This window comes from Adiantum capillus-veneris, chromosome 1 (assembly GCF_014529385.1).
Source record: "Adiantum capillus-veneris isolate H3 chromosome 1, ASM1452938v2, whole genome shotgun sequence".
Classification (NCBI taxonomy): Eukaryota; Viridiplantae; Streptophyta; class Polypodiopsida; order Polypodiales; family Pteridaceae; genus Adiantum; species Adiantum capillus-veneris.
This window is the reverse complement of record NC_140931.1, coordinates 178,080,841-178,106,195: the sequence shown is the minus strand read 5'-3', so window position 1 is coordinate 178,106,195 and position 25,355 is coordinate 178,080,841. Positions and strand designations below refer to the sequence as shown.

The window sequence follows — 25,355 nt, the reverse complement described above, 5'->3', positions numbered from 1 at the left end:
TCAGTTTATACACCACCTAGAGGACAGTCCCCTTTCTCTATTTTGGATGATGACATATGGGAATTCTCTAGAGATGGTGACATTATCATTCTAGGGGACTTCAATGCTAGGACTGCCCATCATCAGACGGTATTTTATGATACTTCAAAGGAGATGTTGAGAGAGTTGGATGTTGCAGAGACGGACCTATCCAGGATATCACAAGATGGAAAACATACTGAGTATGGACGGCACTTGATAGACATGGGGATTGCACATGGATTGGCCATCTTGAATGGCCTATAGAGATTTCCCACTGTGGGAGGCTTCACATGCTTTCCACACAGACATGAAGCCAGCACGGTAGATTATGTCATGGTACAGCCGAGCCTCATCTCTAGTATCCAGGATCTCATAGTTGGGCCCAGACGTGTGGGGGTGGCAGTGGATCATGCTATTGTGTCGCTGACCATCTCTTTCTAGTTCAATGTAGCATACATTCCACGAGTAGCAGCCCCTACTCGCTACACCTTCACACGGGAGACGGATTTAGTATACATAGACTGGATTTACAGACACCTATCCACTAAGGAGCCAGGACGACCTCTAGAGGAGCTTACTACTATACTGACACAGACATTACATGATGCAACAGCAGAGGCATACCACACACACAGCCTGAGCAGAGACGTCGTTCTCAGAGCATGCCTTAGAACAGCTGGTATGATGAGGAATGCCGTCAGACTAGAGCTAGACTTCAAAGGGAAGTGCTTTTGGGGCACATCAAACACAAACATTCACAGATTGACTTCCGACGCCTAGTGCGGCGGAAGAAGAGGGCATTTTTGGCTCGACTAGAGCATGATATATACCAACTATTCTTGAGTCAGGACTCGCATGAGGCATAAAGGCTCTTTCATGAGCGCCCCCCCCCCCCCCCCCCCCCCCCCCCCGCCATTACCTCTACCAGAGACCTAGGGTCAGTACGCATCATCTATTGTAGCTTTGTGGACTTCAGCAAAGCATGTGACACAGTACCCAGAGCTAGATTGATGTGCAGATTATAGGAGATGGGAGTACCCACCACAGAGCTCATTTTGGGGGATCATGGCACTGTACAGATCAGTAGTAGGGCATGTACACACCTCAAAGGGTCTATCTACACCGGTTTACTCCACTATTGGGGTGAAGCAGGGATGCCCGCTCTCTCCTACTCTATTTGGTATGTATGTGGAAGAGGTTTCTGACTACATTGAGAGAGATGGTGATAGACGTGCACTGCTTGCAGGGACATGGATTCCGCTATTGTTATATGTTGATGATATTGTGTTGATCTCCGACTCTCCGAAGGGGATGCAACGTCACTTGGATGCTTTGAATAGGTTTGCCCATGAGAGTGGCTTGTCTGTCAATCTTGGTAAAACCAAGGTCATGGTATTTAATACCACCCCACAGTGGATGAGGAGGTCAGCGCCCGCATTCGCATATGGCCAGGAGACGGTGGAATATACAGATGCTTACACTTACCTTGGAGTGGTTTTTAGTGGACCAGCATTTTCTTTGAGGAGAGCAGCAGAGACTAGATTGACCAGAGCCCATTTGGCATTGGGGAGACTGGAGAGGATGTGTTCATAGGTTCAGTTTCAGGAGCCTCGGACGAAGCTCTGGCTCTTTGACACTTTGGTGGCTTCTGTATTGCTCTATGGAGCTGAGATATGGGGGCCTTCATTGGATCATCACGGGAGAACAGGTCGTATTGATGGATGGGGGGACATGGAGAAGCCTCTGGTCTCCATGATCTCGTGGCTCATTAGAGCCAAGGCTTTAGTACCACGTGCCATTATCCGAGCAGAGCTAGCTGCCCATTCGGCATTGGGGAGACTGGAGAGGATGTGTTCACAGGTTCAGTTTCAGGAGCCTCAGACGAAGCTTTGGCTCTTTGACACTTTGGTGGCTTATGTATTGCTCTATGGAGTTGAGATATGGGGGCCTTCATTGGATCATCACGGGAGAACAGGTCGTATTGATGGATGGGGGGACATGGAGAAGCCTCTGGTCTCCATGATCTCGCGGCTCATTAGAGCCAAGGCTTCAGTACTACGTGCCATTATCCGAGCAGAGCTAGCTGCCCCCCCACTAGTAGTTGAGGCGCTCACCAGATCTATTTCCTTCCTACACCGCTTGTGGGAACTTCCCAGAGACAGATACGCCCACCTTGCACTTGAGTCCTCTCGACAATTAGACACAGCATGTTGGTATGGGGAGATAACGTCATGGTTCCAGGCACATGGATTCAGTATAGACATATTGCCCCCCTTCCAATACTCACTGGATGCACCCTCTCTGACTCTTACACAGTCCGAGACCACCACGCTCATCCGCCAGGACTTGATTCAGCTAGACACCAAGAGGACATGGGTACAGCTAGCACAAGAGCTGGGCACGAAGATGGCTTTCTACAAAGAGCATCTTCTCCAGCTTACGACGGACAGTTGTATGACGAGGCCCAGATACATAGACACCCACTTGTCTCATGGGATATGGTGTGCTATTGGCCAGATACGCACATCTTCACACCAGCTGCGGATCGAGACTGGGAGATACAACAGAGTGCCATTAGAGGCTAGGACATGCACCCTGTGTGACATGGAGCCTGAGACAGAGTTACACTACACATGCCACGGCCCCATCTACTACGAGATACGAGGCCGCTTCCACTGCTTGTTCAGAGAGGTCTTTGGACCACTCTCCAAAGTCATGAGGTACGAGGATCAGAGATGCCTGGGTTTGTTTCTACTCGAGCTGTGTAAACACAGAGAGAGCCTAATGAGAGGAGAGGCTAGCCAGTCTCAGAGACACATCACAGACTTCTTTAGAGCAGACATTGGACACCCAGAGGAGCTACTACCATAGCAGATCTTGCCGCCTCACACCAGAGGTACGCTGATCAATCGAGCGACTGAGCTGGGGAGATTGAGACGCCCACAACTGCGGAGGACTACACAACATCGACGGAGGCTACATCAAAGGATTCGGACCACTTTGGCTCGACATGCACGACACCCAGTCAAACTGCTATCCATGGAGGAGATTGATGAGATCCGCCAGCGACCGATGTTGGATCTCTTGTGAGTTGTGATTTAGCTACCTCCAGCTAGCTGCTTAGTTCACGCCTACCAGTTTAGGATCCCATAGTACTTTAATTTTATCAACTTATCATTTTGTCATTTCATTTTGTTACTCTGACTTGGTATCAGATTCCCCACATTGTAACACTCTAGTCTGTCTTCTTTACCGGAATGAAATGAGTCTGCTTGCTAAACCTATCAACGACTATCCAAAGGCCATCATGTCCACTCTAAGTCTTAGGAACATCAAAGATGAAGTCCACTGCTATACTCTCCCAAGGTCAGTTTGAAATAGGTTAAGGTTGGAGTCATCCTAGTGCTTTGTGTTTGTCAAATTTGACCTTTTGACACACCAAACAAGTGCGTGCAAACTCATCCACATCCTTTCTAAGCTGAGGCTAGTAGAAATACTTTTCCGCCCCTTTCAAGGTACTCTTGATATACCTAGATGAATCCAAGATAAGCCCAGATTCACCCTTGAAGGAAAGTGCAAGGTATAGGTCTTGATGCCTATATGTCCAACAAATGGTGGATTATGGCACTTTGTCAATACCTTTTTTCTCAAATCCTCTGTAACATACAACATGCCTTTCTCATGAAGTAACTTTCCTTTAGAGCATAACTGGTGTCACAGGCTTGGGCACCCCAAGCAAAGAATTCGGCACGACACACAAGAGAGAGAGAGAGATTCACTTAAAATACTTCACAACTTTAAAAACTTGAGTCGACACGGCTCGATGTAGTTCCGTGCCCATAGAGATTGGCCCCAAAGACTAGCACCCCTTTCGGTATTTCTTTCATATTAATGCTTGATCAAAGTACAACTGCCCGCGGGACCTCTGTTCTCAGACTCTGCGTCCAGATGCTCTGGAGAGTAAGGCCCTTAGGGCTTATTTATTCTTACAAGGGATGCCAAAAGCAGAGCCCCAAAAGCAGTTAAACTCAAAAGCAAACTATTCCCAAAAGCAATTGGTCCCAAAAAGCTGCAAAAAGCACCAACGCAATTTACGAAATTCCGTACAGCCTGCCACGTCAGCAACCAGAGTGAAACACGAAAATACGTACAATCTGCCACATAGCCTGCCAGTGCATTTGCAAGATTCTGTACTGCTGGCACGTCATCAGCCCTACCATATTGTGTGTGTGTGTGTGTGTGTGTGTGTGTCCGGGTAGTACTGCCACGTCATCATTTTGTGACATACCCCCCTCTTGAAAGAACTGTAATCGCCCTTGATTACACCTACAAAATCAAACATAAGCCATAAACTCGTTCAATAGACACTTACTCTTAAGTACCGACGCACTAGACAACACACATCCAACAATTGTACAAAGACGACAATCACGTCACATCACATCACATGACAGATCGAATCAATCACAGAAAAATTCATTCCAAATCTCAGACCATGACTGCCAGCAAGGTATTTAGTAATCACATCTAGATTCATCCCGGACCTCACTAATGTCGAATTAACTAATCCTTATTGCGATCATGTCTATAGAGATTTTCCACTCAAGCACGGTCCTGTGTGAGTAGTCATTCGCCTCAAGCACTGTCGTGTGCCAGTAATCATTCGCCTCAAGCACTGTCGTGTGCGAGTAATCATTTCCAAGGATCCCAATCCATCACTAAGTTCATACTGAACAGTGGTTCAATCATTCAGTTCTAGCGTTCTAGCTGTGTGGCCATCTCATCCCGCAAGAACTCTTGATGCGCTCATGACAGTTCCATTGAATCAGTCGTGATTCAATATTCATGATTTGTTATCAGGTTCATTCGGGAGCGTCGCTGCTCCAAATCATCATCATCTTATTCTTAATCCTGTTATCTGCTCACAAATAGCAGGTTCTTTCATAAGTTTCATTCAAAATTCATGATACTTACCGGGTTCATTCTGGAGCCGTCATTGCTCCCAATTCGTCATCCATTATCATCCATTTCACATGTTATCTACACACACCTAGCAAGTTCTTCCAAAGAACATTAGTCTCATACATAAATCACAATCATCTTCGAAAATTCCTATTTCAAAATTCTTCATTCACACACTTAGTTCATACTGAACACAATGTTTCAATCGTGTAGTCATCTCATATGTCCAAAAGTCTTGATGCACCTAGATCCTTGTGTAGCCATCTCATCCCGCAAGATCTCTTGATGCGCTCACCACAATATCCAATTATCTCATTCATATAAGAATCTTGATGCACTAGAATCATTCAACATGCGTCATCGTCCATTCATTCAAATTCATCATTCTTATCTTAAATCGACGGATCCATTCTTGAGCTTTCGTCGCTCTCGATCTCATCCTCGATTTCACCTGCAAAACAGGCAAGGAGATGGCTCACCTCGTTGCAAAGAGTGGATGTCCAACTCCATGCTTCACAATCCATACAGATGCGAGTTCCTCGCTCCTATTTCCGGTTATCTGTCACAAACAACCAGATTGTCATTACATCAATATCCCTTTCAGTGTCCTTTCCAGTATCTAGTTCATCTTCTGGTCAACAGTTTTGTTCCTACTCTTTCTGCGAGTAAAGATTTCTCTTTTCTGTACTCGTCTGTCCCTTGAGCTTTCCGCACCGGATTTCAACTTTTCTTTGTCTTTCCACTGAGAGGTTATCTCTGTCAGATTCTCCACGAGAGACCATGAGTAATCTGGGATTCTTTATGGCTTATGCCCGTAAGACAGAGTGATGAAGACGCAAGCGCGTCCGATGCGCGATGAAGTAAGGGTGGGAGTGGCTAATAAATTCCGGGCGGGACACGAAGATTCTTCAATAACAATTTCCAAAATTGTGCCCAGTGCCTTGTCTGCTCTATGATAGGACCACTATGCTTTGAGAAAAGCACACGCTTAATGCTCTGATACCACTGTCACAAGCTTTGGCACCCCAAGCAGAGAATCAGGCACGACACACGAGAGAGAGAGAGAGAGAGAGAGAGAGAGAGAGAGAGAGATTCACTTCAAATACTTGACAACTTCAAAAACTTGAGTCGATATGGCCTGGCATAGTTCCGTGCCCAGAGAGATTGGCCCCAAAGATTGGCGCCCCTTTCGGTATTTCTTTTATATTAATGCTTGATCAAAGTACAACTACCCACGAGACCTCTGCTCTCAGACTCTGTGTCCACATGCTCTGAAGAGTGAGGCCCTCAAGGATTATTTATTCTTACAAGGGATGCCAAAAGCAAAGCCTCCAAAGCAATTAAACTCAAAAGCAAATTATTCCCAAAAGCAACCAGTCCCAAAAAGCTGCAAAAAGCACCAACGCAATTTACGGAATCCTGTACAGCCTTGCCACGTCAACAGCCAGCGTGAAACACAGAAATCCGTACAATCTACACGTAGCCTGTCAACGCGTTTGCGAGATTATGTATTGCTGCCACGTCATCAGCCTTGTCGTACAGTGTGTCTGGGTAGTACTGCCACATCATTATTTTGTGGCAATTGGCTTGTCATGATTGTGACTATGTTACATTATTACATCTAGTCCTAGTTGCAGATATGAGAATTGACATGCCAAGGAGTACCCCTACACTTGGATGGTCATGACTCTTCGCTCTAGAGACATGCTTCTTCGCCAAAAGCCACACTCCTTCGACGACTAGTCCACACCCTTCCAACCAATGGTTGCAACTCTTCGTCCAAAGAATGTGTGTTTACGTCTAAAGTTGTGTCTCTTCACCACAAGACATGTCTTTTCATTTGTGACTCTTTGTCTCCTATATAAAGAGCCTATTGTACTCGGATTCGTTCAATCAAATCAATTCAACAAGTGTTCTTGTCTCTTGAGTCTCAGTTTAATCTTAAGTATAAAGCTTTAGTCTTAATCCTGAGATTAGCACCATCAATCCTCACACGGCTATTGTCTCCCCACTCTCTATCCGATCAAAGATGTCTTCAAAATCTGGATTTGTAGCGTACTGATCAATCATATCTTCGAGATTTTGGTGATGTATCATCGAGATGGCCAATATCTATGGCTTTCGAGACAAAGCGTCAGCCATTGAATTCTTCTTTCCCATAACATGAACAATTAGGAAATGGTACTGCGACAAAATGTTTGCCCATCTCATTTGCTTAACGAAGAGTTGCTTCTGGGACAAGAAGTATCTCAGGCTCTGATGATGTGTGAACACTATGAAATATTCTCTGAGCGAGAAATGCCGCCATTGAGTTAGAGCACGTATCACCACTAACAACTCCTCCTCATAGATCTATACCCCTTGCAATGCAACCGAAGTTTGCCTATGGCAGGTGTAATGGCAACATTGCACCCTGGTGCGCTAGAACTGCCTCCATCAGTGGTCCGATTTCTTGAGGCATGATTCCAAATCGAGCCGCCAATTTAGTCGAGATGAAGTTGGCCTTGGCTCCTCCATCAAAGAATATAAGGACTCCTTGATCACGTACTTTGCCCCACGCTTGTCTCCACAAAATCCGGAAACCAATCCTGCCTTTGTCTTCCCTTTCTTTGTACGCTCATCCGTCGTTGTGGAATACTCTGATTTGTCCTCGATGTGCTCTTTTTGATGCTTTGTTAGGGCACTTCGCAAGAATGTGCCCCTGCTCACCACAACCATAACACTTGTCCTCTTGTAGTACTCAGCACATTGCTCTACTGACAATTTTAGGCCGATTGATTTCTTCTATTGCTGCTTACCCTTCTTGTTACCGTTGAACGAGTCTTGCCTCATTTTAGTGGACACTCGCTTGTCCAAAGGATACGTTAGTGTGCCAGCATGCATACCAAAACCCTGTTTGGCATGATCCATAAGTCTCTGAATGGAGTCCGATTTCTGTTGTAGGCAATATCGTTGTATCTCTTTGGGTAAACCGTAGCAAAACCGCTCAGCTTGTTGCTTGAAGGTAATCTTCTTAAAAGAAGAGAAGTAGAAAAGTATCCCAAAACCTCTGGCAATAAGCGTCGAAGGTGTCTTCTTTGGTCATTCTCACATGATCCCAAGCTGTGATGACATCCTCTTCGTATTCTATGAGCCCGGCGGAAGTGAAGACGCGTTTGAATTTTGTTTGAATTTTAACCACTTTGTAGGCGCTTGAGCAACAGTAGGGTAGACCACCATGTCTGGGCATTACCTTTCAAATAAGACGACACTCTTCGCACTTTGGATTGTTCTAAAAAACCACCTCTCGAAAAGACGATGTTAAAAGTGTTGTATGAGTGCAAGAGCTCGGTGGGTACCTTATAGCCTGAAAACGTATCAAACTTTGAGTGCTTGTCCACCCTCTTTGAAATCCTTGGTCTTCTTACCCTTCTTCTCGAGATGGTCATACTAGTTCAAACAATACCGGTGTCTTCTCTTCTTCCCATACATTGCCTTGTCTGACTCAGAACTGTCAGAGGACGAGGTGTCCTCATCGAAGTGTCAGAACGTTTCCAATGCTTCCGAGATTTCCTATGGGATCTGCTCTTCTTAGTTTTTCTTGTTCTTCCGAGTCTTTCTCCGCTTCCAGTGCTTCCCATCCTCCTCGCTGGAGTCAGAGGAAGAGGAGCTCTCCGCGCTATAAGAAGGTGATGATGAACTGGGATCGTCCTCAAAGCAAGGAGGCTTCCTTGGTATGAGTGATTGGAAGAAGTCCTCTTGATATTTATTAGTTTTCCCAAATAGTGTTCCAATCTTTATCAAGCTCCCTGTTTGTTTGTGTGATAATAGACTCCCAAGGTCTGCACCATCATACCTTGCCTAAAGAAAGTTGCAAATCAATCTCCACAACTTCCAATACATATCATTGAGCAGCTGAAACCCAAAACTTTAATCTGCAAACATGCAACTTGATAAATGGAAAGACTGGGAAACAGGAAAAAAAGTGCCCTTCAATTCAAGATTCCGGCTGCTCAAGCACCTCTGAAAAGATGCGCTTGTAACCAAAAGCAATGGGCCTTGCAGTGTTTCTATATTGATTAAAGAAAAACACGCAGTCAGATCAAAGGTTTCACCCGGGCATGAGTGCACAGCTCTGTTAACAACAAAGAATTGGAACACAGAGATTTGAGGCATGAGCCTTTCTTTTATAAAATTCAAATGGAAGCCTCTGAAAAGCACAAGACCCACAAAAGCTGGGGTGCCCTCAAAACCTCTTTTCACACTCCTGTGGGTGCGAGTGCCGCCAAAAAGCACAGCCCCACTCCTGTTTTTTCAACTCATCTCTAAATCTATGTTTCCTCTGTGGGGCCACGTTCTGCTCTCTCCTTCAATGCAATCCGCTCGGCTGTGCCGCCTGTTGCCACATGGCAGCCCTGCCAACTGAACTGGCTGATGATAGAATCAACCAGCACAAAACATTGAGCCATGCAGTTGCCAAAACCACCTCATTAATTATCAGGTTTTTCTGAGGTGGAGTTCGCATCCCTAGAGTAACCTCTGCACTGGCATCAAGTAACGCTTGCAGGCATACAATGACCGTCCAAGGTCTTTCCTTGTTAATCCGCACACTCAACATCAATGAGGCACAAGTTATTGATTTTAACAAACAAGTGAAAAAAAAAAATCATACTCGCATAACTCCAAAATTAAGTGGACTTACTTTCAAAAAAGTCAATAGCCCATTCCTCTAATGCAGAAACCATGGGAGGCCACAGACTCCACAAATCCAGTGAAATAGTCGGAGAAATATATGTCAAATAGGATACAATCTCCAAAAGCTCCTCAAAAATATCTAAGAAATGACAGGATCCCAATCTTTATGGTACTACCAATGACAAAAATAACTAGTAACTTTGAAGGAGATAAATCAGCCTACCTTGCCCATCAGTAGACAGCATGCGCTGCAAGATGGGAAGCAATATAGGTTCCAGCTGCGGAAACAAATTTGGTAGTTTGCTTACTGACTCTAAAATAGTGCTAATAGCACGTAGGCATGCAACAGCAGCCAAAGCAGCCGAATCGTCCTCTTCCTCATCTCCTTCTGAAGAACGAATACATTTCCAAAAAGCTGCCGCCTACAGTTGAAAAGAGCTAATCATTAAGGATTATCCAATACCATGTCTCCTATCACAGTTATCAAGTGTCATTTTGTTCATGAAGTCTACAGAAAACTTTATAACTAAATTGCGGTTTTGAATTTTCTCTTGCAGCCTCTAAAACGAGCCAGCTGAATAAACGTGAGTCCGGCTGGATAGACTTTTTTATTTCTGCTGCATTTAACGGTCACAAAAGTGAGTACATGAAATATATGTTGTTAAATGGACACCCCATAGCAGTAAGCAATTGAGAAGGTACTAGCTTCTTTTCAGCTTCTCTGCAATAAACACTTTCTGCTGCCATAAGAAGCTTATGTATGACGCATCAAACCACTTGAATAGCAGCAAACCAAAATCACGAGCACTATTCTCTTCTCCGAGGGCGAGCATAGTTTGTGAAAGATTCAAGGCCAAATGGTTTTCAATTGCAAAAGAAACTTGTTACTAAAGCAGCATAGGAAACAAGAACATTTCGTCAGGTGCTGTAAGTGCCTGAAGCTTTACATGCCCTAAACCCTTAGCAGCGGACTGGTACAGTGATCACAAAATAGTAACTATAAAGAACAACCCTAGTAGGTGTGTAAAAACAGAAGGTCACAAAACTCAGAAGCCGTTCTTCACCCCATTTCAAAATGACATACACATGAATTGTCATGTCCATTAAAGAGATTTCGTTCTTTATTATGCCTCCTTCCGAATCACTCAGAAAAAATATGAACAAAATATATTAACACATTTATGCAATGATCTAGCCCTCCCATTTCAGTTATTCGAGCTTGTCATTCATGTTCCGTTGTGACTATGATTAGTGGGAGTGCTTGTCGCAAATAACAATCTGTGTGATTTAACTTTATAAACATGGATGAACGTACCAAATTTTGACAAAGACCGAGTGCATAAGGTGCCATCTCCTCCCCAAACTTATCAACGATTGTTTCCAAAGTAAACACCAAATCTTCATTCTCTACTTCATTCATAAGCTTGAAAAATTCTGCCATAGCGAGAAAGTGTTGAAAACCTGATTCCCTTGCTGTGTCTGACTCTAAATAAAATTACAATGAGAAAAGTCTGGATTCATACCATCAAGTAGTTGAGGCAAAATAGGACGAATTTCATCCAAATCTGCCAATCAAAATATGAGAGCCTGATTAGAGGAAACCAACAAATGAAACAAACATCCCCAAAAATAAATCACACATATGCGTTGTAACACAACCACATGCAGTTGAACTTGTTCACATGCCAACAACTATGAAGAGCTACAAAAGACACCAGCTATACCTTTGCAAGACTCTACAAAAGATCGGAGTGCAACAACAGAGTCCACACGGACAGGCAGCTCTGGATCTCTTAGTGCAGCTACAATGCTGCGAAGAGCTACACTAAAATTCTGCTTGTTCACAAACGAGGTACCAGCATATTGGCCCGATACCCATGCTGCCTGCATCCATGCAAGACAATAAAAAAGAACGCCCGTACCGATAACATAAATTTGAATGGAACCTAAGATAAGGGCAATACTTCTTCTACTACATAAACTTAACTATGAGTGTTGAGCACACACCTTTGCCCTGAGATGGCCAACTGGACTACTGAACTCAGGAAAGACATGATGAACAAGCATTTGTTCCAACTGTGATTTGTAAGGTTCAGTCTCCTTGAGTTTATCACTAAGTGCACCAACTGCCAAGAGAGCACCATCCTTCTGTCTGTACGGTTTCTGAGCACTAGGTGCAGCCTCATACCTGCATGATAAGATATAAAAAAGCACTTAGTAAAAGAAAATAACAAGATCAAAAGGCCCATTGACCTTATGCAAGTCTTAATAGGAAACAGGAAAGATTTGACCATGAGCACTCACCGTTGAAATACACCAACTATGAAGGCCAAAAACTTCTGCAAGTTATCTTTTCCCCTCTTCCTAAGAAGCTCAGAGATGAAATTTATTGCTGCTGTTCGAGAGCTATACATGTCTTCAATGATATCTAATGTTCATGAATAAAACACTTCTCTCATATTAGCGTCTCTCCCTAGCTAAAAATGGTAATAGCACCATATAGAGCTACCAACTAGAATCCAACATCTCACCATAGCCTTTCCTCACATATTCGTGAGGGTCTTCATGCCACAATTTATGGTCAGCATCATTGAAACACATGAGAGGAAAGATAATCTCAAACAATAGAACATCAAGATGCGGCTTCAGTAGCTGGTATGTTGCCGATTTCGAAATGCTGAGATTCACCAAAAGAAAGCTCTCATAATTATGCAGTTCAGAATCTTACCACAAAGAAACAACACGCTCTGTTGCAAAGCTCAATCAAGCTGTCATAATATCATCAATTGAACGTCAATCGGAATGTGCAAGTATTACCACTTTGTTAAACCTTACCTGGTGCTCACATACTGTAACAGAAGGTTTATAATCCGGTCTGGCAAGTATCCACCTTGTTGTATAACGCTCAACAATCTTAAATGAGACTCAAGAAATTGTGGAGAGAACTGCTTTTGAAACATCACAGCAAAAGCTTTGTTTTCTGGTTTTGACATCTTTGGATCTCCAAACCTGGAAGCCAATGAACCTTTGAAAAGGGATAAGCTAGCAATCTTCAGGCAAACCTTCAATCAATTGAGTAGTCTGTACACGTTTTTCATGACAAGTTGACAGACCTATTGTATAGGCGGTTCATTATTTGAATAGTCCACTTTTTCACTTTCCACCATCCCCACGATTTACGTTGATCTGAATCAGCAGGTTGGCCTAAAAGAGGTACTGGCATCTCAAGGATGCGATGAAAGCAAGACATCCACGCAGCAAAAACATTTGGGTCATGTAGCTGCTTCGGAATTTCCAGCTTTTAATGCAAAATAAAAAAAGTCTCAGAGAAATTCTTCCGTTTACACAAATATTACAATGATTTCACAGTAAAATATCTTCTTAAAATACAAATCATGGAAGCGGCCCAACAAAAGCCATCCATTTGCAGTACAAAAATGATATATTTATTTAGCCAATGTGCTCAATCAGGATCTAAATGGCATTGTGTTTCATCCAGTGCTCCAGATAAAGCATCAAGAAGGTGCACATACATATACTGAAGACCAGAAGACTTTGCATGTAAGTTTAATTAGATCTGCAACTTCTATCGGAGGGTTTGGCATTGAGAGAAGATAATTCAGAATAGTCAGCAAGGTTGGAAAAGTCATTTCAATAATATGGTACACTGGCTTCCTGTCTTCATCATCTTTGAACCTGTAAATATGAAGAGGAAAACCAAATAAGAATTGTAACAACTGTGTAGAAAAAAGAAGCCGGATAAGATACTCCACAAATTACCTTTTCACAGTAAATCAGTAAACATTAGCTGCGCTTTGGAAATTAAGGTAGCAAAATATCCATTTCACCACAATAGTAAAAATTCAGTGGAAATCTGGCGAAGACCGAATGAACTTTGTTTCAACAAGCTCGACTGTGTTTGCCTCTTACAATGTTAAGGAATTATGGATTAAACATCCTGGAAAACACAAACGAGTGGGATGCTGCACATTGCTACTCCCTTCCTCTCTGCACTGCATACCCTGTACCTCAGCCATCCGCTCCTCCATTGCTGTTATGGACAACCTCTAACATATGCAGACTAAAAGTCAGAATAACCACCCACAAGAGAATTCTAGGTCTCTCATAGCTGCAAGGGTGCTCTCATGGCATGCCAGGATGCTGCTCCCTTAAATTTTTGTTCATAGGAGTGGTCTACTCACAAAGTGCGAACATTATTTTCTCTCTCTTATGGGCATGCTTTCTGTATCTTAAGAAACCTGATTCTCTCTCTCTAGACTGGTGTCCTCTTGAATGATTTGATTCTATCCAGTGCTGATTCTTTCCGTTATTTTGGTGTATAGGGCTCATGTACGCTGAGATTTGCCTTTGCTGGAGGCTGCAGGTGGAACTCCTCTGCTCTCTCACACCTCATGAGATCACACGGGCTGTTTTTTTTGACTCTCGAGATTTTCTCCACACTAGAAGCCAAAAGACTTTTTCCCTACTTTTTGCGCCAGAGTTCTATTTGAAAAATCGCAAAATAAGGTCATCTTGTAAAAGGTGCAGGGCACCCAAGTCACAAGTGCCCACCACTCCCTTTCCCACCCCCCCATCCCCAGCTCTTTTAAGCCCTTGCCAAAGATTAAGCTAGAGGATTATAGAGAGAATATGGGTAAGATGCACCAGACCAACAAACTAAGAGCTTGTTTTACCGAATCCTTATTGATGTCTTTGTGCTCAATTACTATCAAAACAAATAAGTGACGGTATCCATCTAAGTTTAAAAGAAAACTCCTACTCCCCACTGTACAAATCACAATACCAAAATCCCAGTGGCTTGAACAAAAAGAAACTGCAAAAGAAAATAGGCACCTGTTGTAGGGTCTAATATGAGCAAGAAAAGAAACAACAGGGATGTGACATACTCATATTTTCTTGTGAGAATTCTCAGTGCATATAAAGCACCATAGACGCGTCCGTGATCTTGAGACTTCAAATTTGTGTCAATATTTGAAAGTAAATAAGGCCACTTTTCGGGATAGTCATGGTTAATGACTGTCTTAAGTCCATCACCAACTTGAACCCTGCATTCAAAAACAAAAACAAAATTCTGAGATCATCATCCACATTCAACAAGGTTCTTACTATCACCAATAAGCATGAATAGATATATAAAAAAAACCAAGTGGACCATCCTCCTAATAACCTTAGACAAAGACTTCCCCCTTGTTGCAAGTATATACATGAATTGTGAAAATTCTTCTAGCAGTTCACAAATGCTTGTTCTATTGATTGAACTAGTTTCCAAAGTTACAGAGACAATCCTTTATAACAATGTCAACTCAAGCATAACGGAAGTCCAGTGATCTCCTATGCATGAAATGATGATTGGTTGAGGACATTGTGTCATATTGTTTTGTTTTGTTTTAGGAGTCGGGTTGGGCACTCCCGGCCGTTCCCCTCATACACCAAAAAAGTGCACAAGAAGAACGACCGAGACTATGCACCCAGGCTCCTAGGGCAAACGCTTTTGTCACTAGTTTCCTCTAGACTACGTGAGGCTTTGCTTCCCCAAAGGCCAGAATTACATATACTTGGCCAAAGGTTGAAAGAGTAAAAATGTCACGTGCACTCTAACCCTATGTGTATGTGGACAAGCTAACTCCTATCTCTAGGGTTTAGGACAGCCTAGGAAGAATTCTGGCACCCTTGTGAGCCTATACGCAGGAGTGCATGTCAAGACACTTTAGATTAGTTATCATACCCTCTGATTGCACATGAGCACAGCCAGTGTCTACTAGGTGTAGGCACTGGGGAGTGTTCCTGTCACAAACGGGAGCGCATAGCAATACAAAATATACTCGGATAAATAAAATTTATCACTTAATATTGAAGCCAGAGGATATAGACAGAAATAGATAGAGAGAGAGATAGAGAGTGAGAAGATCGACACAGTACTGGGACCAGAAGATGGGCTGGTCCCCCCCCCCGTAATAGTATCTTTATTCTGAGGAGAAGTCTATACAAGCACTTGAACCAAACGTATTACCACGTTCGTTCTAGAATAAGACTTGATGGTTCCCGGAAGCCTCGGCTTCCAATTCCTAGGGCAAAACCCTATCCAAGGAACTTCCGTTCCTTATTCCAAATCCTTGAGAACCAAGGTTCTCGCCTCTGGATCTCACCTTCCAGACTCAGGGCATGACCCTACAAATCTCTTTTCCAACTCTGTTTCCAGAGCCCTCTTCCCGTAGAACAACTCTGCTTTCCCAGACACGAAGTCCTTACTTGGGAATTCCAACTTCCGGATCACAAACTTGAGAGACTACCTCTCTCCGATCCGAGGATCTACTTCCCAAACTCGGGTACGAAACCCTTGGGCTGATCTAGCTCTAGTTCCTCAGAGCGCTATTCTCCTGCAGAGACTCATGCCTTCCTCTACTCCTACTCCCTCATGAAGAGGAAGTACACCTGCAATCAAATATTCAGAGATCATAACAGGAAAAACGTTACCTTCAAAGTCTCGACGCTCGAAACGCAACTCGTTTCTTGAAAAGAAATTCCCCGGAAGAGGTCTCTACCTAGAAAATCCTCTCTTCCAATCCTACACACAGAAGAGGTGTGTTCTCGGGTTCCTTCTCGTAAATCAGCCCCGTCTACCACGTTTATGGGCTGAAAACAGAGAAAAACAGCAGCTTGTCGCGATGGAAACACGCTCCGTAGGCACTTCTTTGCGAGGGAACTCGCGCACTGGGTCTTGGCGACATCGGGTACACTTGGGGCAGCCATGGGCATCACCGGCAACGTCTTCTTTGCAGGTGAAATCTGCAACAGCACCTCCTCCTTGCAAAGATTGGTCTTCCCTCTGAGTGAGGGCATGTGATGCTTTTATAGCTCTTGGCCACAGGCACGAATAGTTGAGTGCAGGCTGCTCGCGTAGAGATCGCAAAAGTTTTTTTTTTTTTTTCCCTCCGCTGTTCTGCCAAAAAAAGAGAGAGAGAGAGAGAAAACGTTGGCTGATCTGTTGCCTTATTTATCAGATGGCTGCCCACTTATTAAGTGGGCGGCCGGCGTATTTTAAAATAGTCTGAATCTGCCAAAAACTCAATAAAACCTTATATAAGTTAAAAACGATGCTTTCATAGCACTTCCCAGGCGTCCTTGGATGCAATCACATGCACAGTTGAATGCAAACATAGACTTCCTCAACTTCCTCGCGGAAAAGCATATGCTTTCCCGACCGAAAAGCAATCCCCCTTTCTCAAAAAGCATATGTTTTTCCTCAAAGTTTCCTCTGAACCCATCTTCATTCAAGTGCTTGCTTTTCCTTGTGCACAATTCTAACACAATTCGGAATTTCCTCTCGACTATGGATATTCCCTTTCCGATGCACCTGTCACCCACCTTGTGACGCATCAGGAATACCCATCACCTAGTCCTTTCCTACCGAACTTACTGTACAATCTCCTTCACAATGCTCTGTCACCCATCCTATGACCATCAGAGATGTCCGTTCCCGGATGGTCGGATACTTCTTCCCGATGCTCCCTATCACCCATCCGATGTGACGCATCAGAAGTACCCATTCTTGGTGGCCTTACAGATATTCCCGTTCACAATGCTCCCGTCATTACTTCGAATGACGCACTAGGAATACTCTGTACTCGGATGTCTCCAGTGAGAAAAAACCCTCTCACTTAAAATTCCAATAATTCATTTAGAATTATTTTTCTTGGTGTTCCAAGCGAGAAACCCCTCTCACTTATAAAGCCAATAATTCATTTAGAATTATTTTTATGTCAGATAAAGCCAATTTAGCAACAGTTCCCATACAATTGCATCAATACCCAGCCTAAGTATTTATCTGCATGTGCAGCACCTCTTATAAGTGAGTTTATTAACTCATTACTGGGTGAGATTTTAAGAAATCGCGGGTTTTTATTGGCATTGCCCGACCCAACTTCATTCCATATGTAGGGTCACTTCACAAGCATAAGTCAGTACCCTCAGTACCATCACCAAGTACCCGCAGTACCTCAGCATCTCTAGCGTTTTTTTGCACTAGACCAACGTATAGCACGCCATCAGCACCAACGTTTTCAGTTTTCAGCCATAAAAACTTGCCGTATCATATCGCAGATCCAGCCATCAATCAATACCAACATTTTCAGTTCTCAGCCCAAGACAGCAGGCCCATAGCCTCGTCAAAGTTGCAGATCCTAAGTCAGATTACCCTTGCGTTTTCAGTTTCGAGCCCTTAGCCTCGCAAATCCAAGCATCTACCACTAGATCCCATCAACATCTCAACATCTAGGACCGTTGTATCAACATTTCTACAATCTAAAGCAAATACCTCTCTAGCGATAGAGAGGGGGGCCCTTCGAGGGGGGTTTGAGACTCCATCTGGTGTCAATCTCCTTTCTCACTCTCCTTCACTCACAGAATCTTCACTTACAGTATCTCTCTCTCTCTCTCTCTCTCTCTCTCTCTCTCTCTCTCTCTCTCTCTCTCTCTCTCTCTCTCTATTCTATTGCACATCTCACATGAAGTAAAAGGAACCCTCTCATGAAATAAAAGGAACCTTGAGTACGCATTGAGCACTTATCTTGAGCATTCACCATCAATCACTTCACTACACATTACAAAGACGTGAGTTGTTTTGAGTCCTTTATAGCTAAGACTTGCACCTCTAAAGTATACTTTTTATATACAAAAGAAGGGACTTAACCATGGTGGCTAGGAACACAAGATCAAAAATGCATCACTTGAAGAGCCCTTGCTTTTTCCAACACCAAACATGAACCTCCTATATAAGCTAGAGGTGCTTCCATTTACATGCTTCGCTTTAGAGACACTGATAGCACAAATTCGATGATCTCCTAAGCAAGATACAGAGACGCTGATTTTCTCTATCATGTTTAAATAATGCAAAAAACATAAAAGCTGGTCAAAGACTAACATTTTGAGAGCTATTTCCACAAACTGGGAGATACTTGGACATGGAACTATCATTCGAGGAAACCCTAGTAATTCTATTCAAGAGCATAGAAGCTAAGAAAAGAGCCATTACCATATTTGGTATTCATGTGTGAACACACTTAGCACTGTCGTGATACTTTTTATCCTCACTAGGAGTGTTTTTTCTCCTGTGTTGTATATACATCTATCATTCTAGAGCTAACTTATCTTTGTACTTGCACATAGCACACTAAGTACTACTACTTTTGCTGTTGTGTGCCCTTGGGATTCTCTTGCTACTCCAAGCACTGTGCTCATTGTTGGCATGCTTTGAAGTGGCGAGCATTTGAGAGTCAAAACGACCCACTGGCTACCAAATTGGCCTTGTGCATTGTGTATTTCAAATCGGTTGCAACCATTGAAGAGGAGGCTCTTATTGGTTTCAAACTCGGGGGAAGAAAATTGTAAATCTTCCGTACCTATCAAAAGTAATTTGTAAAAGCTTTAGACATTGCCCCAATAAATTCAATTGGAGGTAAGACCAGCCCATATTGCCATGCCACTCACACATAAGGGTCCATCGTTGGGACAAAATTAAGGGGAGGCACCGAAATTAGGCCTACACCCAATGTATGCCCATCTTTTTGTTGAACCTGCAAACGTTGAATCCAAGAGAACCGTAGCTGATGATTCCATTGAGAACCATTGCGTTGTATCCAAGAGAACCGTTGCAGATGTATCATCAAAATAGAACCCATTGTAGTAAAGAGCAAGCATAGGTTCAGGTTCAAGGGGAGGGTTGTTGGGGTTGAACCTCAACCTATGAGAACACCCCTTAGCCATGTAGACAACCATGAGGACAAAGCCCATAAGTGAACTATAGGCACCCATGTGATACCATGATGTAACCCATGATGTAGGAGAAAGTAAAACCTCATCCATGATACCAGGGATATATCCCACTAGCTAAAAGAAAGCCAAAAGTCAAGGTTGTAAAATCTTATTTAAAAGCCTGTGCAAAACTAATAGAGCTCTCTTCTTCATCTTCTCGCTCTCTCTCTCTCTCTCCATGGCTCTACCTTGCCTTCACCCACCATAGCCATAGCTTCTGAGTTTCTACATGAACATGGACAATCTCTAAGTGAAATTGTAACAAAATGTTTGCCCACTGCATCGATTTGTCTACAAGTTGTTTCTAAGACAAGAAGTATCGCAAACACTGGCGGTCGGTGAATACTTTAGAGTAGGCTCCGAGTAGAAAATGGCGCCACTGATTAAGAGCATGGATAACTGCAAAAGCTCTTTTGCATAAATCTTTGCAACCCGTTTTGGGCATGAAAAATTTCTACTCTCATAAGCTATAACGTGGGCCTCCTGCATTAAGACCCCTTCCAAACTGCGACCACATGCATCACAATAAACTTCGAATGGTTTTTGCAAGTCTCGTAACACCAACATTGGACCCGTTGTCAACTTTTCTTTAAGAGTCTTGAAGGTTGCAATCTCACATGGTCCCCAGTTCATCGTTCTCCAACAACTCTTGAGTCTCAGTTCTTGTTATGAATGTACTTTTATTATAAAAAAATGAATCCAACCTTGGTCACTAGGAAATTGTGTCTTGAACCTTATCGAAATTTTGTTCTTAGTTCGTACATGGTCCATACTTGTACGTTTTTTCTAGATCAAAGAGTTTTAAGTTTCCCTAAAACATTGGTAATAGCACATTCTTGCTGATGTGGTGTTTCCCATTTCAACCCTCTCAAACTTTGCCGTTTCTGTTTTTGTTCTCATTTTCGTTTCAATGTTTCTGATTCCCACAACTCTCCACAGCCACAAAACAACCCTCACTCACTGCCAAGAGATGCGGAAACAATCACAGCTCAATAAACGAGGTGAGAAAACTCTAAAAAACACAATAACATGAAACTTTGGGGGGGGAAAAAATGGTCTTTCTCCAAAGACGGTATCTCTTTGGACTCTAAAGTCCACCGAAAAAAGTTTGCTTGGCAAGCCACCCTTTGTGTTATCAATTATTGTTGTAGCAAGTCTCTTCTCAACATCAACTGAGCTTTTGTCAAGTATTCGAGCCTATAAGAAGGTTTTCAATTCCTAAATGTAGACAGAGTCTCTCTTCATCATCAGATAGGATTTTCTGCTAAATCTATCCACATACAGAAAACACCATTAATGTGCCTCTTGACTTTAATCTAAAGTTAATGTGAAAATAGAATCCTAACAAAGGCTCCCTTGTACTAAAACGAATTGGCAGAAAGCCAAGAAAAAATCATTCCCGAAGTTGTAATGCAAGTTGACATGTCCACTCAATCTAAAAACAACATTTATACATTATCACTAACTCAACCTACACGACTACACGCACGTAAACAGTCTGTTTTCTTAGTGAACTTTCATGATCAAACCTCGAGTACCTGATAATTGGAGGGGCATGTACAAGTGCCTCCAGCAGATTTTGACGAACCATGTTCATGTCATTTTCAGGAACTTGGATAACTACAGTCAAAACAATTGACGTTTTATTCAAACCAGTTTTCAGAGCTTGGTACAGAGCAGCATAACACAAAAGGTTGAAGCAATTTTACGCGTTTCAGTAGACCAATGCCTTCCGACAAAATTTTTGAATTGTATGCTTGCCACTTGGCGTACCGAAATGTCTATATTGGTTGTCACTACGATTTGCAGTAAACCAACCACATAACCCGGTGCATGCTGAAACTGAAAGAACCCGAATTATTTAAGCATGGAATACAAGTATACTTTCGACGAAAAAAAAATGTAGGTCTTTCAGTCCAGTGATCACCACTGGTTATACAGGGCCAAATACAAATCCACATGCTCTGGAACTGATTGATAACACTCTATCAGCGCTTAAAAGCTTAGAAGTACAATAGCACCAAACAAGTAAGCTAGAGCTAAAGCTTCCCGTGACCAACTTTCGAGGTTTTGAAGTAAGTAGGATCTGTGATTTCCATGATCGGCTTTTGAAATAGATTAGAAATGCAATGAATAAGTGGGACGAAGCTGTCAGCATGAGCTAGTAGATTATAATGAGCTAGCAGCAAGCAAACTTAATCGATGACCAGATGCATTACTTGATGGAACAAAAATTAGAATGTAAATAAATCCGGTAGTGGGCTAGCAACTTAGAGTGAACCAAAAGTAAGCAATCTGACTTTATGAACAGATGTGTCACTTGATGAAACAAGAAACGGAATGGAATAAATCCGGGAGCTTAAAGCTGATAGACATGGTGATTCCAAATGAACAGAAAAATGCATCACAGGATGGAACAAGAAATGGGACGGAAAAAATCACGAACTCGAAACTCATTATACTTTGGAGGAAAAAACGAAACTAGATACTACCATTGATGAGCTTCATGTACCTGTTTGAGTTGATTTTCAGCGTGATTTCTCTCTTCAGTCTTGGGGCTGAGGGCCAGCTGAAGAACAGAGGCGAGCATGGAAAGATCCATAGCAGGATTAATGCCTGTGAATTCACACAGCTGTATGGTCTACTACAATGCGCCTGTTCAAAAAGCAACCAAAATTTATAGTTGACTGCAATTCAGACACAAAAGCGCACTCTTGAGACCTAACCATGGTTCGATCTCTTGAGACCTAACCATGGTAAACCCAAGTTCACTAAACCCTAGAGAGAGAGAGAGAGAGAGAGAGAGTGAGGGGAGAAGTTTCTAATATCTTAGGATCTCTCCGACAACCGTCGAACTCAAGACCTGCTTATTCAAGAGGAATAGAGGAAGAAGTAGAAGGGAAGTTCTTAGCATTGTGTACGGACGAAAGAGAGAGAAAGAGAAAGAGAGAAGTTTCTAGCATCGTGTACGGACAAGAGAGAAAGTGAGAAGAAAAGATGCATCAAGAGACCTCAAAGAACTATGTGACTAGTCTTGAGCTCACTACTCTGTGTGTGTGTGAGAGAGAGAGAGAGAAAGAAAAAAAAACGTTGTGCGAATACTCCTCAATGACATGATAGATAGAATCCTAAGAGGCCGCATAGGTTATCCGACAAGGCTTGAACTGAAGACCTAGAGAGAGAGAGAGAGAGAGAGAGAGAGAGGGCCGCGGGGGGGGGGGGAGATCAAGAAATATTACAATTGGCATACAAAAGCATAGAGACCCAACATACTTGCTATGAAGTACCTTCCTTCCCCATCAAGTCCTCAACATCATCAATGTAGAGCTTGAAATAGTGAGGTGAAGTGGGAAACTCTCCTTAATAGTAATGGTTCTCAAGGATTCTACAACTATCCTCCCATAGGAGAGAGATAAGATGTCTAAGGTTGGTATAGTAGAGGTACCACGTCAAAAGATGTGCAAATACCTACAAAATAACAATATGACCTTCTCCTCTTTGCTTGTGCTACTTCATTAAGGTCCAAATGTAAACATATTTTCTAGTGTGGTATGTGGTTGGTGACCACCCTCACCCGTGTCCACTATTTGATCATTCTAAGCTACCAAAATGATCCACAATGTTTGTTCCAAATCATAGCTTTATTCTAATCTATGTCCATGAGACCCTTTCATTGTGAAACAATAATTTCACGTTTAATGCATAGTTATAAACCGATCACACAATCAATCCATGATGGCAATGACAAACACGTTTACCATGTTGTCGTGATGCTTTTCCCAACTTAAACAGTTTTATGTCTTTGCCACCATGTCATTTCTATAAAAGAAAGACTATATAAGTTGTGGATCTTGGGGGTACGGTAATGAGGGTTTTGCTCAAGTTCCCGATGAAATGTGTGATATTAGCAAGGTGAGCAAGTAGTAGGCATCTAGAATCTTATGCAAAACTAGCCTATCGATACTACATCTCACAAAATTTAACTTTTGGTCTACTTAAATGATTTTCTGTCACTAAAATTGTCATTCTATCAAGGAAAAAATTGAATGATTGGGTCTTGTTGTTGGGGTATAAAGCCCAATGTGGTCGCCCAGGTAAGTGGGCGGGCCACCAGGTATGTACACATATTCTTTTGTAAAAACCTAATAAGAACTCACTATGCTCTACACATTTACAGTAGAGCGAGTTCACCATATCGTCGTGCTCTTCTTCTCGCACTCTCTCTCGCGTCGCACTTCCGCTCGTACTCCTTCAACTGGTATCAGAGCTCAGATCGAGGCTCGGGGCAGCACTGCAGGAGGCTAGAGTCACCAACTCAAATTGGAGTGAAATTCGACAGGCGAAGACACGGCCCCAAATCTCGTGGGTAAGCCTGTAGGGCTTGGTGTTGTCAGAATTTCATTCTGAGGTCATCTCGGCCACCGTTCGGCTTTGACAAAGGTCTACGCAGGCCATTTTCGACTACGTGGTCTCGACGGGTGCAGATCCGACTCTGCAAATTTGGGGTTTTCGGCCTACGACTGCAGGTGCTGAGGATATCGACACTCCCAGAGTGTTGATTTTTGGCTGTCTACACATCGAAGGACGGCTCACAGTTCTTGGAGGCGTGTCACATACGACACGGGCGCATCTACACACAGACTATAGGCGACATCCACTAGTTCATCAGGTAGCTTGTGTTTGCTGCTTGATATTCCAGATTTCATCCTGACATTGCAGGTACTGTCACATGGGATGTATTGTCAGAGATGATGTATGTTTGTTGAGGGTTTGCTGGCTGTGAGTCACGCAGCAAACAACCGCCGCAGCGGTTACAGCATATAGTGGGAAATTTGTGGATGTATGACTTTGTGGGAAGTCTATGTACTGTCAGATTTACTGCAGCCTTTGTTGAGGGTCGAGTGAGGTTTTATTGAGCTGGGGGATTCTCGAATGTTGAGATCCTTTCGGTGATACAGGTCTTGGAGCGATCCCTCGAGCACCCTTAGTTAGGCAACTAGGATGTATTGACTGTGAGTTAGACAATTGGGATTGCATCTTTGCTTTACTGCCGTTGAGGCATTGTCACAGTCTATGCTTACAGGACAGTGACAGGACAGTGAGAGATAGTACAGGTTTACCCGCAGCTTACAGTGTCAGAGAGACAGTGTTTTTTGAGCTGTTTTTAGTCTGTTTTTTAGTACACCATAGCCATTTTACAAAGGAGACTCTGCCAAAATTTTATGCAGAATCTGAAGCTTTCTTGGTTCATTTGACAAGTTGATATTGGTTCAGAGGTCAGTTTACAGGGGAAACTCTGCCGAATTTTTCCCAGGAAAGTAAACCACTGTGAAGCGTAGCTATGGCTGGATCACAGGACACTGCTCTTTACAATATCAAGAAGCTGGATGGAACCAATTTCCCATTGTGGAAGAAGCAGATTTGGCACGTGTTGGTACAAAAAGAAGCAGATAAAACCTATAAAGCTCAAGGGGATAAAACTAGAAGATATGGACGAAGATGAATGGAGCGAAATGGATGAATTGGCACTTTCTACCATTATGCTGACTTTGGCAAAAAGCGTTTACTTCAATGTAGCAGACGAGATGTCGACTTATCAAGCATGGTTAAAGATGAGTGATCTTTATGAGAAGCAGAGTGCAGCTTCACAGGTATACTGGCTTAAGAAGCTTGTTGACTTGAAGATGAAAGAAGGGACACCTATGTCCAATCATCTGAATGAATTCAACACAATCTATAGTCAGTTGTCAACTCAAGGTGTCAAGTTTGATGAACCTGTTAGAGCTATGTTCCTGTTGATCACATTGCTGGAAAGTTGGGACACTTTTCGCACAACTTTGAGTAATTCTGCACTTCCAGATGGTTTG

The 25,355-nt window shown here is 42.9% G+C and overlaps 1 protein-coding gene across 3 annotated transcripts in view; it reads right to left on the bottom strand.

Annotated features, from left to right (window-relative positions):
* Positions 1 to 22,274, bottom strand: part of LOC147466070 (importin beta-like SAD2) — a 53,168-nt gene extending 30,894 nt beyond the window's left edge. Inside the window, exons 1-15 of one of the 3 annotated variants that reach the window (XM_086523651.1) lie at positions 22,001 to 22,274; positions 21,198 to 21,324; positions 21,027 to 21,108; positions 14,565 to 14,723; positions 13,191 to 13,353; positions 12,771 to 12,955; positions 12,493 to 12,666; positions 12,189 to 12,334; positions 11,962 to 12,085; positions 11,665 to 11,845; positions 11,382 to 11,541; positions 11,181 to 11,222; positions 10,973 to 11,091; positions 9,881 to 10,079; positions 9,665 to 9,796 (exon numbers count right to left, since the gene is read on the bottom strand). In XM_086523651.1, coding sequence (XP_086379777.1) covers positions 9,665 to 9,796; positions 9,881 to 10,079; positions 10,973 to 11,091; positions 11,181 to 11,222; positions 11,382 to 11,541; positions 11,665 to 11,845; positions 11,962 to 12,085; positions 12,189 to 12,334; positions 12,493 to 12,666; positions 12,771 to 12,955; positions 13,191 to 13,353; positions 14,565 to 14,723; positions 21,027 to 21,108; positions 21,198 to 21,324; positions 22,001 to 22,090 — 2,083 coding nt within the window. In that variant the 5' untranslated portion in view covers positions 22,091 to 22,274. Of the gene's footprint in view, positions 1 to 9,664; positions 9,797 to 9,880; positions 10,080 to 10,972; positions 11,092 to 11,180; positions 11,223 to 11,381; positions 11,542 to 11,664; positions 11,846 to 11,961; positions 12,086 to 12,188; positions 12,335 to 12,492; positions 12,667 to 12,770; positions 12,956 to 13,190; positions 13,354 to 14,564; positions 14,724 to 21,026; positions 21,109 to 21,197; positions 21,331 to 22,000 lie in introns of all 3 variants that reach the window. The other 2 variants (XM_086523649.1, XM_086523655.1) reach the window with 2 other exon arrangements.
* Between the last annotated feature and the right edge of the window lie 3,081 nt (positions 22,275 to 25,355).